The sequence below is a fragment of the Rhinolophus hipposideros genome, assembly GCF_964194185.1.
Source record: "Rhinolophus hipposideros genome assembly, chromosome: 10".
Taxonomy (NCBI): domain Eukaryota; kingdom Metazoa; phylum Chordata; class Mammalia; order Chiroptera; family Rhinolophidae; genus Rhinolophus; species Rhinolophus hipposideros.
This window is the reverse complement of record NC_138056.1, coordinates 44,653,207-44,668,930: the sequence shown is the minus strand read 5'-3', so window position 1 is coordinate 44,668,930 and position 15,724 is coordinate 44,653,207. Positions and strand designations below refer to the sequence as shown.

Here is a 15,724-nt window from a genome sequence, read left to right as displayed (position 1 = left end):
CCATCCTAAGTGATATAGATTGGTATCTCATTGTGGTTTTGATTTGCATTTCCATAATGACCAATAATGTTGAGCTTCTCTTCATGTGTTTATTGGCCATTTTGTACATCTTCTTTGGAGAAATGACTATTCAAATCCTTTCCTCATGTTTTGAATTCCGTTGTTTATTTTTTGTTGTTGAGTTTTAGAAGTTTTGTTTTTGTATATTCTGGATATTAATGCCTTATCAGATATGAAATTTGCAAATATTTTCTTCCATTCTGTGTATTGTCTGTTCAGTCTCTTCATGGTGTCCTTTGGTTCACAGTTTTAATTTTGGTGAGGTCCAATTTATTAATTTTTTGTTTATTGCCTATGCTTTCTGTGTCCTATCCATGAAATCATTACCAAATCCCATATTATGAAGCTTTTTCCCTGTGGTGTCTTCTAAAAGTTTTATAGTTTATATCTGAATTCAGATCTTTAATATATGTTGTTATAATTTACGTATGATGGAAATCAGCCATTATAATATTATGGTAACTATTGTATTATATTAAAGCATTTTTTGGAAATAATTTGGTAAAAAGTGTGAGGAGATGGCGGTCATCTAACTAGTGTCCAAGTCTTTTTTGGTATAAAGGGATTAGAATAGAGAGGGGGAAACCAAATATATTGGTACATTTCTGTTAAAAACATAAGGCAAATACTAGTATGATGGGGAAAAGAAGATAGCCAAAAGAAGTTGAGGATATAGATTGGCCTATATTAATATAATATTTGAATTCAGGGTAAGCTATAGTTTTGAGACAATGACAGAGTGGTTGATACCGTATTGATACCATTCTAGACAATGGAATGTGAGTAGTTGGGAAACAGTACGTTGCATTTTAGGCCTTCTCTGCTGCTGGTTCCTGTAGCTTATTTCATACTTCAAAATTGATGAGGCCCTCTATGAGTAGTGTATAGGAGGTATATAAAGTGAGCAGAGGGAGGTCAGAGAAATGTTTGCTTCAAGTGCTAGTTTGCTTGTTCCTGCAGCAAAAGAAAGTATATTTCTTGAGGACCATAATTATTAATTATTCATCTTTGATTCCCCAGTGCCTGGAATGATGTCTGACAAATGGAAGATTTCAACTTTATTTGTCTCTAGAATAAATAAAAGCATACAAGTTAAGGAGGTCTTGTCATGAATGTATATTAAAGAAATAGTAGGTCTCTTTTCTTCTTTTAAATACGTTCCATCTCCAGATCCTTGGAGCATTTTTCTTACATCCTCACATGAGTCTTTTAGGATGGTTGGTCTGGGTCTTACCGCTACATTTTCTCTGCCATATTCTGACCATCTATTTATTCACACCCAAGCAAGAGATACTAGGGGTGTGAGAAGGAAGGTGATAAAACTTTGTAAGGTAGGAGGGATTATCACCCCTTTGAGGATTGCCAGACCAAATATGGATGTGTAGTTAAATTTGAATTTCAGATAAATGACACATTGTTTTTCAATAGTAGAGTATCTCAAATATTGTAGTGGTCATGCTAATTCTAAAACATATTTGTTATTATTCAAAATTAAATTTTAATCTGCCAATTTTATTTTCTCAATCTGGCAACCTTCTACTTGACTCATGTTTTTTCTTTTCTCCCCAGGATGTGATTAACGTCATAAGAAGGTATGTATGCGAGATCAGGTATGGTCCTTTTTGTGTGTGTCAAGACAGAATGATAGCTATAAGAGTAATCTTGGAATCAATCTGGGCTTTTAAAATTGACAGACATGGGAAATTTGAGCATTACATTGTGTCCAATTGCTGATCACAGATGAAACTTTTTAATGGTAGGAAATTTGGGTGGTGGGAGGTCACAGAGTTAGAATCAATAGAAGCATTAAAAATTAGGGGTTGTAGTATCAGACCTCCATGACTTCATTCATTCTAGTCAAACCTTAGTCTCTGCCTCAGTGCTTATTTCTATAATACTTTATAGGTGTCTGTCTTGTCACAGGAAGGATATTGTTTCTCTTTATCTGCCAGGCCCCCAAATATTCCAGGACGGCATCTCCTTTACATTTTCTTCCCTCCCTGAGGATGGAAGAACAGTCTTTCTAGGTGGTGTTCTTTGGATTTCTAAATAAATAAATAAAAATAGGCTGAAGTCTGGGGAATAGTAGCTTTGGTCCTGGTGCCAATAATTAATCTCTTTTTGCTTACATACTTTAGCAGCTTGTAGGAAAAATGCCTTTCTTTGGGTAAAGTTGCCTACCCACTTGGATAAAGTTACCTACCCACTGAATTTCCCAAGCACATGATAATCAGACCACTATTAATTTGGACCTCCTTTCCCACATTTTGTAATGTTTCCCCAGAGAATGTGACCTCATATGTTATTCTCAGCATCTGTACTCTGGTGAAAGGCTTTGGAGACTGTTCAGACTTCAGTACAGGAGCCCCACACTTGATAACCTAAAACTCTCAGTAGCCAGGTTTTAGAGCCTCTCCACTGAATGACAATCTGTCTGGGAACCCATGTCTCTGTCCCGTCCCTGGACGAACCAGTGAGATGGCAGTGACTTCTCCATGTATCAAATACTTTCTTTTAGAAGCATCAGACACCTTTTATAGGTACATTATTTTATCTAATATTGTATTATTTTTAAGAGCTTGAGAGCATGGGGTTTATTTTTCCATTTTAGAAGGAAGAACATAAGCTCTTTTGAGGAGAAGACCTTCCCAAGGTCATACAGAGGGTAAATAGAAAGTTAGACATGAGGACATTTCTTCTGGTTGCACTTTCAGGGCTCTCACCTCTCCCTTCCTCAGGCTCTTCAATGAAAAGGATTCAAGTGCATCAATGAAGTGAAAGGTGAGGGAGACAGTGGTCTTGTAGAGACACAAGGTCAGAAGTGTGGGGGGTCAAATTTTGTCTTTTTTAGGAGTGAGAGCTGGACCTGGAAGAAGCCAAAAATTGTTTCCAAGAAACTAAAGAGTGCATTCCGAGCTCCAGATCTGAGCAGGATACTACAAGAGTTTAAAGGTGAGGAGAGATAGGGGAGGGTTCTTATAGTATCAGAGCAAAATGAGGCAGTGGATGTTGTTTCTAGGCGAGGACAAAAGACAGGAGGTAGGTCTGACAGGGAGAGATACATACCCTATGCTGAAGATCTGATCATATCTAAGGGGGAATGGCAAGGTTTCCTCTCCTTCACCAGTTGATAGCCTCACAGGGCTCCCCTCCTTTCTCCCCGTTAGAGGGAAAAGATAGGTATCAGTGTTTCCTCCTTTTCTTCTAACATCAATGAAACTTTTGTCATTTCAGAGCTGACAGAAGTCCAAAACTACTGGGGTAAGAAGAAGTTACAGGGTCTTCAAATCACCATGTTCTTATTTCTTTTCAGAAGTGTGGTTACTATTAGGTCCCATGATCTTAGTTTTATGTGTCCCTCCCAAACATGCATGTATACAAGAGTTCCTAAGTGTTCTACTCATCTCTGACGCATTAACTCAATCAATTCCCAGTCAGTTCTTCCCAGTCAATTCCCAATATCCTCCTTATAGTGTCACAAAACATACATGTCCTATATAATTCACCTGACTGTGTAAATTTTTCTATAGTGGACTTCAGGCTGAATCCAGTCATCCCTTTTTCGGATGTTGTCGTTTCTGAAGATCACAGACAAGTGACGGCTGGGAACAGTTTTATTTTTAAGAATGTATATCCAAGCACCTTTTTTGCTTTTGATGTCTTGGGTTGCCAAAATTTCTCCTCAGGGAAATATTACTGGGAAGTAGATGTGTCTCAGAAGATAGCCTGGATCCTGGGGGTATACAGTAACACAAATGACCTCAATAGAAAAAGGAGCTCTGGGTTTCTTTTTACCCCACTTGTAAATCATCAAACCGTTTACTCCAGATTCAAACCTGAAAATGGCTACTGGGTTGTAGGATTACAGAATGAATCTGAGTACAATGCCTTTGAGGACTCTTCCACCTCTGATCCCAAGGTCTTGACTCTTTCCATGGCTGTTCCTCCCTGTCGTGTTGGGGTTTTCCTAGACTATGAAGCAGGCACTGTCTCATTTTTTAATGTCACAAACCACGGGTCACTCATCTACAAGTTCTCTAAATGTCGCTTTTCTCAGGATGCCTATCCATATTTCAATCCTTGGAACTGTCCAGCTCCCATGACTCTGTGCCAGCCAAACTCCTGAACCTTCTCAGGCCCTCACCCGGTTGTAGAGCCTCTTATCCTAAGTGTCATCTCCTGCACCTGAGCTCATCTGTACCATTCATAGCAGCTCTTTCTTGCTGTTTTTCTTTAGAACTTTTACTCATCCTTGGGATGTATACTGTTTCTGGTTTGAATTAGGAGAGGGGCTTATTTACCCACTTTTGTTTTCTCAAAGAAAGACATCAGAGTCCCTCCTAAAGACAGAGCTGTATTGGTATAAGAGCTTTGCACTTTCATTTATCCATATTTTTCTTTATCACTGACTTGATGAGACATGGCAAAACCTGTCTGCCACCATCCACAGTCCTAGGATAGTTCATAATAATCCCTATCCACCACCAACAACTACGGAGTCTTTCAGTGTATGTCTGTTTGTTGCCCAGGGTATAGAGTGTTCATTGGAGAGTCAAGGAAAGAAAAACAAAAATAATATGTGTACCCAGAGTGAATATGCTGTGTTCAAAGTGTTTACGTTCAAATCCTATCTTATCCTTTATAAGCTGTGTAATGATGAATAAATTCTGAGTTTCTTTTTCCCAAAATAGAAATTGAGATTTAAAACTGTACCTAACTCTTAAGATCATTGTCTACAACTGTCATTCAACGTAAAGTACCTTCTTAAGTGTCCTGCACAATATAATAAATATTTGCTCTTATGACTACTGAAAAGGATAAGCTCTGTCAGTGTCCTATACAACAGATTTGTGCCCTTGAGAGGAACAGTAAATGATTCTGCTCAAGTCTCATTTTTCAACTCCCTTAAGATGGAAAATCTAGAAATATTTGCCCAAATAAACAGTGCAGCAAATACAAAGATATAGTGCTACAGAATGAAACCACTCGAGGTAAGCAGCTTTCCCAAGTGAAAGCTTGCAATAGCTCAATGGCTGATATACAAAAGTCTGTATTTGGCATATGAAAGGTGATTTTGGTGCTGTTGTTCCAAAGTTCAGTTTGAAAAGTTGATATGCAAAGTCATGCATTCCCAAGCCTTTGTGTGTCAAGTTAACCTGACACAGAGCTGCTCCATTTGTGCCAAATTTACCCTTAGTTTTCCTCTAAATAGCAATGATTTGTCTAAGAAACATCTCAAATCCATTTATGTGCAGAAAAGCTGTACTCACTGAGATGTCTAGATTAAATGTTGATGCATTATTTCTTTTGCTTTTGAATTCATTTTTTCAAAAAGATTTTAAATAAAATACAGCTAGCATAAAATATTATATTAGTTTCAGGTGTACACAATAGTTATTCAACATTTACATACTCAAAAAAGTGATCACCATAAGTCCAGCAACCATCTGATAATAATCACAATATTATTGATTATATTCCCCATGGTGTATATTACATCCCTATGATTTACTTGTTTTATACCTTGAAATTTGAACTTCTTATTCCAACTGTAATTGAAAAATTACAGTTGACAGTCAATATTATTTTATATTAATTTCAGGTGTACAGCATAGTGGTTAGACATTTATATAATTTAAGAAGTGATCCCTCTGACTAGTCTAGTACCCACCTGGCACTATACATAGGTATTACCATGTTATTGACTATATTCTCTGTGCTTTACTTTACATCCCTGTGACTATTTTGTAACTACCAATTTGTACTTCTTAATGCCGTCACCCTTTTCACCCTGTCCCCAAATCCCCTCCCATCTATTACCTCAATAAATCTAGTACCCACCTGACAACATACCTAGTTATTAAAATATAATTGACTTTATTCCTTATGCTATACCCGACATCCCCATGACTACTGTGTAACAAACAATTAGTACTTCTTAATCCCGTCCCCCTTTTTACCCATTCTCAACCCCCTCCCATCTGGCAACCATCAAAATGTTCTCCGTTGGATCTTGAGAGTATAATGCTAAGTGAAACAAGTCAGACAGAAAAAGCAGAGAACCCTATGATTTCACTGATATGTGGTATATAAACCAAAAAGAACAAGACAAACAAATGAGAAAGAAAAACTCATAGACACAGACAATAATTTAGTGGTTACCAGAGGGTAAGGGAGTGGGGGGTGGGTGATGAGGGTAAAGGGGATCAAATATATGGTGATGGAAGGAGAACTGACTCTGGGTGGTGAACACACAATGGGATTTATAGACGATGTAATACAGAATTGTACACCTGAAATCTATGTAAATTTACTAACAATTGTCACCCCAATAAATTTAATTTAAAAAAAAATGTTCTTCGTATCTATGAATTTGTTTCTGTTTTGTTTGTTTTGTTCTTTAGATTCCACATATAAGTGAAATGACATTGTATCTGTTTTTTGCTGTCTGACATACTTCACTCAGCACAATTCTTTCCAGGTCCATCCATTCTGTCACAGCAATATTCTATTGTATATATGTACCACCTCCTTTTTATCCATTCATCCATCGACGGACACCAAGGTTGCCTCCACATATTGGCCATTGTAAACAATGCTGTAATTAACATATGGATGCACACGTCTCCTTGAAGTAGCATTTTGAATTTCTTCAGATAATTACCCAGAAGTGGGATTACTGGGTCCCTCTTTGTCACTTGTTATAGCCTTTGTTTTAAAGTTTGTTTTGTCTAGTATAAATATTGCTACCACAGCTTTGTATTTTTGTTTCCATTTTCGTGAAATATCCTTTCCCCATTCCTTTAATTTTTTTTCAGTCTGTGTGTGTCTTTTGATCTGAAGTGAGTTTCCTATAGGCAGCATATGTATGGGTCTTGTTTTCTTGTCCATTCAGCCATCCTGTCTTGGAGCATTTAATCCATTTGTACTTAAAGTAATTATTGATAGATATGTACTTATTGTCATTTTATTTTTCATATTTTTGACCTTTTTTGACTTAAAGAAGTCCCTCTAACATTCCTTATAATACTGGTTTGGTGTGATGAACTCTTTTAGCTTTTTCTTGTCTGGGAAACTCTTTATTTGTCCTTCGATTGTGCATGATAGCTTTGCTGGGTACAGTAATTTTGGTTGAAGTTCCTTGCTTTCATTGTTTTGAATATTTCCTACCAATCCCTTCTGGCCTGCAAAGTTTCTGTTGAGAAATTAGTTGGTAGTCTTATGGGAGCTCCCTAGGTAACTAATTGCTTTATTTTTGCTGTTTTTAAGATTCTCTCTTTGATTTTAGCATTTGACATTTTAATTATGATGTGTCTTGGTTTGGGCCTATTTGGGTTCATCTTATTTGAGACTCTCTGTGCTCCCTGGATTTGTATGTCTATTTCCTTCACCAGGTTAGGGAAGTCTTCGGTAATTATTTCTTCAAGTAGGTTTTCAATTCCTTGCTCTCTCTTTTCTATTTCTGGTACCCCTATGATGTGAATGCTGTTACACTTGATGTTGTCCCAGAGGTCTCTTAAACTATCCTTGTTTTTGGATTCTTTTTTCTTTTTCTGTTCTGATAGGGTGTTTTCTGCTACCTTATCTTCCAAATTGTTGATTTGATCCTCTGCTTCATCTAATCTACTGTTGATTCCCTCTAATGTATTCTTAATTTATGTTATTGTACTCTTTATTTCCAGTTTTTTTTAATGCTTTCTGTCTCAATTTTTATGTTTCCTATTTCTTTGTTCTCCCTGAGATCATTGGGCATTCTTATAACCAGTTGGAATTCTGCATGTGGTGGATTGCTTGTCTCATTTTGTTTAGCTTTTTTTTCTTTTTTTTCTTTTTTCTTTTTTTTTTTTTTTAGGAGGGTGCAGCTCACAGTGGCCCATGTGGGGATTGAACCGGCAATCTTGGTGTTATTAGCACCACGCTGTAACCAACGGAGCTAACTGGCCACCCTTTATTTAGTTCTTTTTCTGGAGCTTTGTTCTGTTCTTTTATTTGGGACATATTTATTTGTCTTCCCATTTTGGCTGCCTCCCTGTGTTTGTTTCTATGTATTAGGTAGGGCTACTATGCCTCCCAGTCTTAGTACAGTGGCCTTATGTAGTAGGTGTGCTGTTGGGCTCAGTGGAACAATCTTCCTGGTCACCTGAGCTGTGCACTCCCCGTGTGTCCTATGTGTGTCTTGTGTGTGTCCTCCTGTTGTAGTTAAGACTTGGTTGCTGTTTGCTTGTCATTAGGAGGTATTGACCCCTGGCTCACTGGTTGTGAGGACTGGCTGTGACTCAGTAGAGGAGTTGTGGTGCAGGGGCAGACCCTATAGAGCAGGATCTGCCTCAGCAGGGCTCTGGTGCCTGCCTAATCTGCTCTTCGGGTGTGTTGTCCTAGGTGGCAGCTGGATGATGCTCTAGCAGGTCCAAAGCTGGCCACTGGTTGTTCCAACCCCACTGCCAACTGGGAGGGGACCTGCTGCGGGTCAAGTTCAGCTGCAGCCCTTGCCCCACCTCGGGCCACCTGGCATGAGCTACAAAGCAATCCACAGATAGTTGCTGCCCACACTGTGCTTGGAAGTGCCTTGAGAGGCCAAGCCAGAATGAAGGCCAACTACCACTAGTGCCGGGCTCAGGGCTACTTAGCTAGAGGTATGGGACATGCTAAAGACAGGTTCTTCTTGTTTGGGTTCTGTGAACATTTGAGACACCCTAGGAAAATCTGCAGCATGAGCCAAGGCAAGTGGTTTGTATGAAAAAGCCACTGGAAGTGGCTTGAGTGCGCCCAAAATTTGGGCAGGGCAGGGTGTCAGAATCACCAGGATATGGCAAATGAATCATGTCAGCCATCTTGATGTAGATTCAAGTATGGTGGCCCCCTGCATCTGTACATTGGGAAGGGGGAGAGCAAAACAAAGAAACAATGGCTTCTCCAGGTCTTGTCCTGAAGCCAGACAACTCAGTTCCCTACCCCCACCTTCCACCCCCATATATCCCTGTCACTTCTCCAACTGCTGCTCCAGCACTGGAACTCAGATCCAGTGATTCCATCAGTGAGTAAGTCCATGCTTGGTTCCTTTAAGAGGAGCACCTGGGACTCCAGCCGCCCTCTGTCTCAGCTACAATATCCGCTGGTTTTCACAACCAGAAATTATGGAGACTTCTCTCCCTGGCACTGGAATCTGGGGCTGGGAAGCCTGATATGGCACTGGGACCCCTTGCTCCTTCAGGGGGGGACCTTCACAATAATTTGCACTGTTGGATTATTGCCAAATGACTGACAAGGGACGTTCATGTCTTTTCAGTTACTGGAATGCCAGTTCTCCAGTTCAGTATGTAGTACATAGTTACAAGGAAAAAAATACCTGAATTTTTATGTACAACAAAAAGATCTGTACACTGAGGGCCAGCTAATTTTTAACAGGCTCCTCACTCCAGAAATGAAAACCTCTGCTGAAAAGAATATTACAATTTTCAGTTGCTCCCAGTTACACACTGTCTTATCAGCAAACTACCAGAGAAGATTTCCTGGATTCAAAAAAGTCTGATGGGTACCAACTGTAGACTTGCTGTCTGCAAATTAATTCTAGGCCTTTCTCATTCATATAACCTCTGAACCGTTAAGTAATAATCATGCCATCTCATATTTCTGGTGCTCCAGGATTGTACCAGGCCATCAATGAAACAGATGTGAATCCATAGGGGAATGCTTGGGTGGATTCAGGGGACTCTTAGGGCATAAGGAACCTTTAACCTGTAGGATCATCCAAGGACAATATACAGGTATCTAGGGCCATCACCCAATGGTGATTGTAAGTTTCTTTACTTGGGGACATGAAATCTTCATTGGAATAAACACATGATCTGTACTCATCAATATGGGATGCCAGTGTCCTTTCATTTTGCTTAATGATGATTTTGCTTTGTGCAGTCTTCATCTTGACTGCTCATCCCTTCATACTGTCCAAACCTAGGTCTCTTCTTCATCTTAGCACCCACAACCTTCCCTCTGTTATGTACCTTCTCAGCTCAGGTAACTCTCGTCTGTCTCCCTGATTTCAATATGGGGCAATTATTCTCAGTGTTGCTTTGCTATTAAGACTGTACAAGTCCATTCCTAGATTCTGTACTAGTCAGGGTATTCCAGAGAAATAGAATCAATAGGATGTATGTGTAGATTCATTGATGGATAAATAATGATATATGATTGATAGATGATAGATAGATAGATAGATAGATAGATAGATAGATAGATGATAGATAGACAGACATTAAAGAATTAAACAACTATGGGGGTGTGACAAGTCCAAAATCAGTAAGGCATATCCAATTCTCATAGTTAGCCTGGGAGTCAATCCCACTCACGACATGACAAAAGAATCAAGACTCAACTACAACAAGAGAATACACACAAGGGACATTCCTGGAACATACTCACAGGAGATCAGGGAGACTGTGCCATTGGACTACACAAGACACATACTACATGGGGACACCCAGTAAAGACTGAGAAACAGAGGAGATGTACCTAATACATAAAAGCAAACACAGAGAGGCATACAGGGTGAGGAAATAAGAAAACATGTCCCCCCTTCCACCCAAAAAACAAACAAAACCCCCTAAACAAACAGGAATGCCAGTTCTCCAGTTCAGAAACCTCCAGAAATAGAACTAAATGAAATGGAGGAAATTAACCTAGCAGAGGCAGAGTTTGTTACAAGATGCTTAAGGAATTTAATGAGAACATCAACAAAGAGATATTAAGCATAAATAAGGACATAGAAACCACAAAAAAAAAACTAGTCAGAAATACTAGAAATACTTTGATTCAACATAGCATGGAAGTCCTAGCCACAGCAATCAAACAAACAAACAAAAAGAAATGAAAGGCATCCAAATGGGAAAGGAAGAAGTAAAGTTGCCATTATTTGCAGATGACATGATACTATATGTAGAGAACTCCAAACATTCAAAAAACATTAAAACTGATAAATGAATTTAGTAAAGTAGCAGATTACAAAATTAACATTCAGAAATTTGTTGCACATGTATATACCAATAATGAATTATCAGAAAGAGAAATTAAGAAAACGATCCCATTTACAATTGCATCAAAAATATAAAATACTTAGGAATAAATTTAACCAAGGAAGTAAAAGACCTGTACTCAGAAAGTTATAAGACATTGAAGAGAGAAATTAAAGAAGATACAAATAAATAGAAACATATACCATGGTCATGGATAGGAAGAATTAATGTAGTTAAAATGTCCATAGTACCCAAAGCAATATGTACAGAGAGTGCCAAAAAATGTATACACATTTTAAGAAAGGAAAAAACTGTGTTAAAATTATGCTGATGGTAACCACTTTGAGCACCTCTTGTAATTACAGAAGTCAAATGTGACTTGTATTCATATTTTGTTACCAATATATATTGAGTATTATAATTTTAATACAGTTTTTTCATTTCTTAAAATTTGTATACATTTTTTGGCACCTTCTGTAGATGCAATGCAATCCTTATCAAAATAGCAATGTCATTTTTCACAGAATTATAAAAATGATACTGAAATTAATATGGAACTATAAAAGATTGAATATGCATGGCAATCCTGAGAAAGAAGAACAAAGCTTGAGGTATGCTACCTGATGTCAAATTATACTACAAAGCTATAGTAATCAAAACAGCATGGTATTGGCATAAAAACAAACACATAGATCAATGGAACAGAATAGAGAGCCCAGAAATAAATCTATATCCATATGGTCATTTAATCTATGAGAAAGGAAGTAAGAATTTACATTGGAGTAAAGACAGTCTATTCAATAAATGGTGCTGGGAAAATGGTACAGATACATGCAAAAAAGATGTAACTGGAGCACGTTTTTATGCCATATACAAGAATAAACTCAAAATGGATTAAAGACTTAGATGTAAGACCTGAAACCACAAAACTCCTAGAAAATACAGGCAGTAAACTCTCAGACATTATCCTTAGTAATATTTGTATTGATATATCTCCTTGGGCAGGGAAACAAAAGAAAAAAAACACACAGATGTGACTACATCAAACTAAATTTTTTTTTGCACAGCAAAGGAAACAATCAACAAAGTCAAAAGACATCACACTGAATGGGAGAAGATATTTGCCATTGATACATTTGATGAGGGTTTAATATCCAAAGTTTATTAAAAACACAAACAAAACAAAACTCGTACAAGTCAACACCAAAAAAAAAAATCCAATTGAAAAGTGGGCAGAGGATCTTAATGGACATTTCTCCAAAGAGGACATACACCTGGCCAATAGACATATGAAAAGATGTTGAACATCACTAATCATCAGAGAAATGCAAATAAAAGCTACAATGAGATATCACCTCACTCCTGTCAAAATGGTTATCATCAATAAATCAACAAACAAGTATTGTTGAGGATGTGGAGAAAAAGGAAGCCTCATGTACTGTTGATGGGATTGCATATTTATGCAGCCACTATAGAAAAGAATATGGAGGTTCCTCAGTAACTTAAAAATAGAACTACCTTATGACCCAGCAATTCCACTCCTGGGTATTTATCCAAAGTAATCCAAAACACTAATTCGAAAAAAATATGTGCACGCCTATGTTTACTGCAGCGCTATTCACAACAATGGAAACAACCGAAATGCCAGTCAATAGATTGTGATTCCTGAAACACTAATGGCATCTTTGTGGATAATAAATAAATAAATAAATAAATAAATAAATAAATAAATAAGGCATTATGGATCAGGGGTTCACAAATCCATAGATACTCTGAGTTCCTGATCTAGAAAAAGGAAATTGTAGCCTAGAAAGAAATTAGCTCCTGTACGATTTTAACAAGGTCTTTCATTTGGAGAATCAAAACTGAGATCACTGGGCCGACCCGGTGGCTCAGGTGGTTAGAGTTCCATGTTCCTAACTCCGAAGGCTGCCGGTTCGATTCCCACATGGGCTGGTGGGCTCTCGGCCACAAGGTTGCCAGTTTGACTCCCGCAAGGGATGGTGGGCTGTGCCCCCTGCAACTAGCAACGGCAACTAGACTTGGAGCTGAGCTGCGCCCTCCACAACTAAGACTGAAGGGACAACAACTTGGCTTGGAAAAAGAGTCCTGAAAGTACACACTGTTCCTCAATAAAGTCCTGTTCCCCTTCCCCAATAAAATCTTAAAAAAAAAACCAAAAAACTTGAGATCACTACTTACAGCCAAAAAGGTTTCCTGATTAAAAACATAAATTAATCACACACACACACACACACACACACACACACACACGCAGGCATGCATGCATGCACAAATACCAAAAACCTGGTTTCAAACCACCTTCCAGAATTAAAGTTTATAGAGATTGGTTTGTCTAGAGATTGGTTTGTCTAGACACATTCTGCCCTCAGGAACTGAACCAATCTTCTTTCTGTCTCAGTAACTAGATCTACGATATTCCTGAAATCATTCCTGGATCAGGATTAGAAGCCACCACACTAAGCCTTGATTTAGGCAGAGTGCCTGGGAGAATAAAATGAGGTAACTGAAAGGAGGAGAAGAAGAAGAAAGTTAAAAAAAAAAAAAGAGAGAGAGAAGTCAGAGGGGATTGCATTCAGAGAGATGCCACATATCACCAGGATATATGGAAACAGGTCATATATATGTATATACCGTGTTTCCCTGAAAATAAGACCTAGCCAGATAATCAGCTCTGATGCATCTTTTGGAGCAAAAATCAACATAAGACCCAGTCTTATTTTACTATAATATAAGACTGGGTCTTTAATATAATGTAATATAATATAATATAATATAATATAATATAATATAATATAATATAATAATATAATATATAACAACATAACACTGGGTCTTATATTAATTTTTGCTTCAAAAGACGCATTAGAGCTGATGGTCTGGCTAGATTTTATTTTCAGGGAAACAGGGTGTGTTTGTGTGTGTATATATATATATATATTATTCTCCTTAGCACACCAAGTTTCATAATTTGTAAATTATATTTGTGAAACTCACTATTCTTGATTCATTTTAACCTCTACATACTTGTATGTTAGTAATAGTAGGTACATTCAAATGTCTATTTTGTTTTAGTAATGTCTCCTTCATTCTTAGTTGATATTTTACATATTTTAATATTTTACATATCGAGGATATATATATAATATATATATATAACATATAACATATGTCACATATATATAACATATAACATGTCGCATATATATAACATACATATAACTTCTATATGTAAAATATTAAAATGTGTAAAATATTAACTAAGAATGAAGGAGACATTACTAAAACAAAATGGGACATTTGAATGTACCTACTATTACTAACATACAAGTATGTAGAGGTTAAAATGAATCAAGAATAGTGAGTTTCACAAGTATAATTTACAAATTATGAAACTTGGTGTGCTAAGGAGAATAATGGCTGCCCAAATGCTGTTCTCATCTTATACCCCTGTGATTATGTTAGCTTACATGGCAAATGAAATTAAGTTCCAGATGACTATTATATAGTCAGTAGACCTGAAAATAGGGAGATTATCCTGGATTACCTAGGTGGCTCAAATGTAACCACAGGAATTCTTAAAAGTGGGAGAGGAAGGCAGAAGAGGAGTCAGAGGAAAATGTGAGTATGGGAGAAGGTTACAAGTAACATTGCTGCCTGTGAAGATGGAGGAAGAGGGCTTCTAGATACTAGAAAAAGCACGGAGAGAGATTCTGTTCTCAAGCTTCCAGAGTGGAAAGCAGCCCTTTCAACACCTTGATTTTAGCTCAGTGAGACCTATGTTAGACTTCTGCACTACAAAACTGTAAGATAATAAATTGTGGTGTTTTAAGCCATGGAGTTTGTGGCAATTTGTTATAACAGCTATAGAAAATTCTGCTTTTAACAAAAAGGATATTTTTATTTTTTATTGAATTATTATTGACATACAGCATTATGTTAGTTTCAGGTGTACATCATAATGATTCAGTATTTGTATACATTGAAAAATGTACACAGTAAGTCTGGTTAACATCTATTAAATACATAGAAAACATATTTTTTCTTGTGATGAGACCTTTTGAGATCTGCTCTTAGCAACTTTCAAATATGCAACACAGTATTAACTATAGGCACCATGCTCTACATTACAGTCCCAAGACCTTACTTATTTCATAACTGAAAGCTTGTACCTTTTGAGCAACTTTACCCATTTTGCCCGCTTCCTTCCTGACCCCTGCCTCTGGCAACCACCAATTTGTTTCTCATTTCTATGAGTTTAGTTTTTTCTGTTTTGTTTTTAGATTCCACGTATAAGTATGATCATATAGTATTTGTCTTTCTCTGTCTGACTTGTTTCACTTAGCATAATATCCTTAAGGTCCATCTATGTTGTCACAAATGACAAGGTTTCATTTTTTTATGGCTGAATAATATTCTTTTGTACATATATAACACGTTTTCTTTATCCACTCATCCATGTATAAACACTTAGGTTGTTTCCATATCTTTGCTATTGTAAATAATGCTACAATAAACATGGGGGACATATATCTTTTCAAGTTAGTGTCTTAACCAATTATTGAGGAAATTAGAAGAAGTCTACATTACTGGAGGCTTATATCATATTTATAATATAACTATATAATATTATA

At 37.2% G+C, this 15,724-nt stretch overlaps 1 protein-coding gene across 1 annotated transcript in view; it reads left to right on the top strand.

Moving 5' to 3' along the window:
* Window positions 1-6,430, top strand: part of LOC308503404 (E3 ubiquitin-protein ligase TRIM22-like) — a 39,280-nt gene extending 32,850 nt beyond the window's left edge. Inside the window, exons 10-13 of the mRNA XM_081062706.1 lie at window positions 1,630-1,652; window positions 2,912-3,012; window positions 3,295-3,321; window positions 3,591-6,430. Coding sequence (XP_080918832.1) covers window positions 1,630-1,652; window positions 2,912-3,012; window positions 3,295-3,321; window positions 3,591-4,186 — 747 coding nt within the window. The 3' untranslated portion in view covers window positions 4,187-6,430. The remainder of the gene's footprint in view (window positions 1-1,629; window positions 1,653-2,911; window positions 3,013-3,294; window positions 3,322-3,590) is intronic.
* The last annotated feature ends 9,294 nt before the right edge of the window (window positions 6,431-15,724 follow it).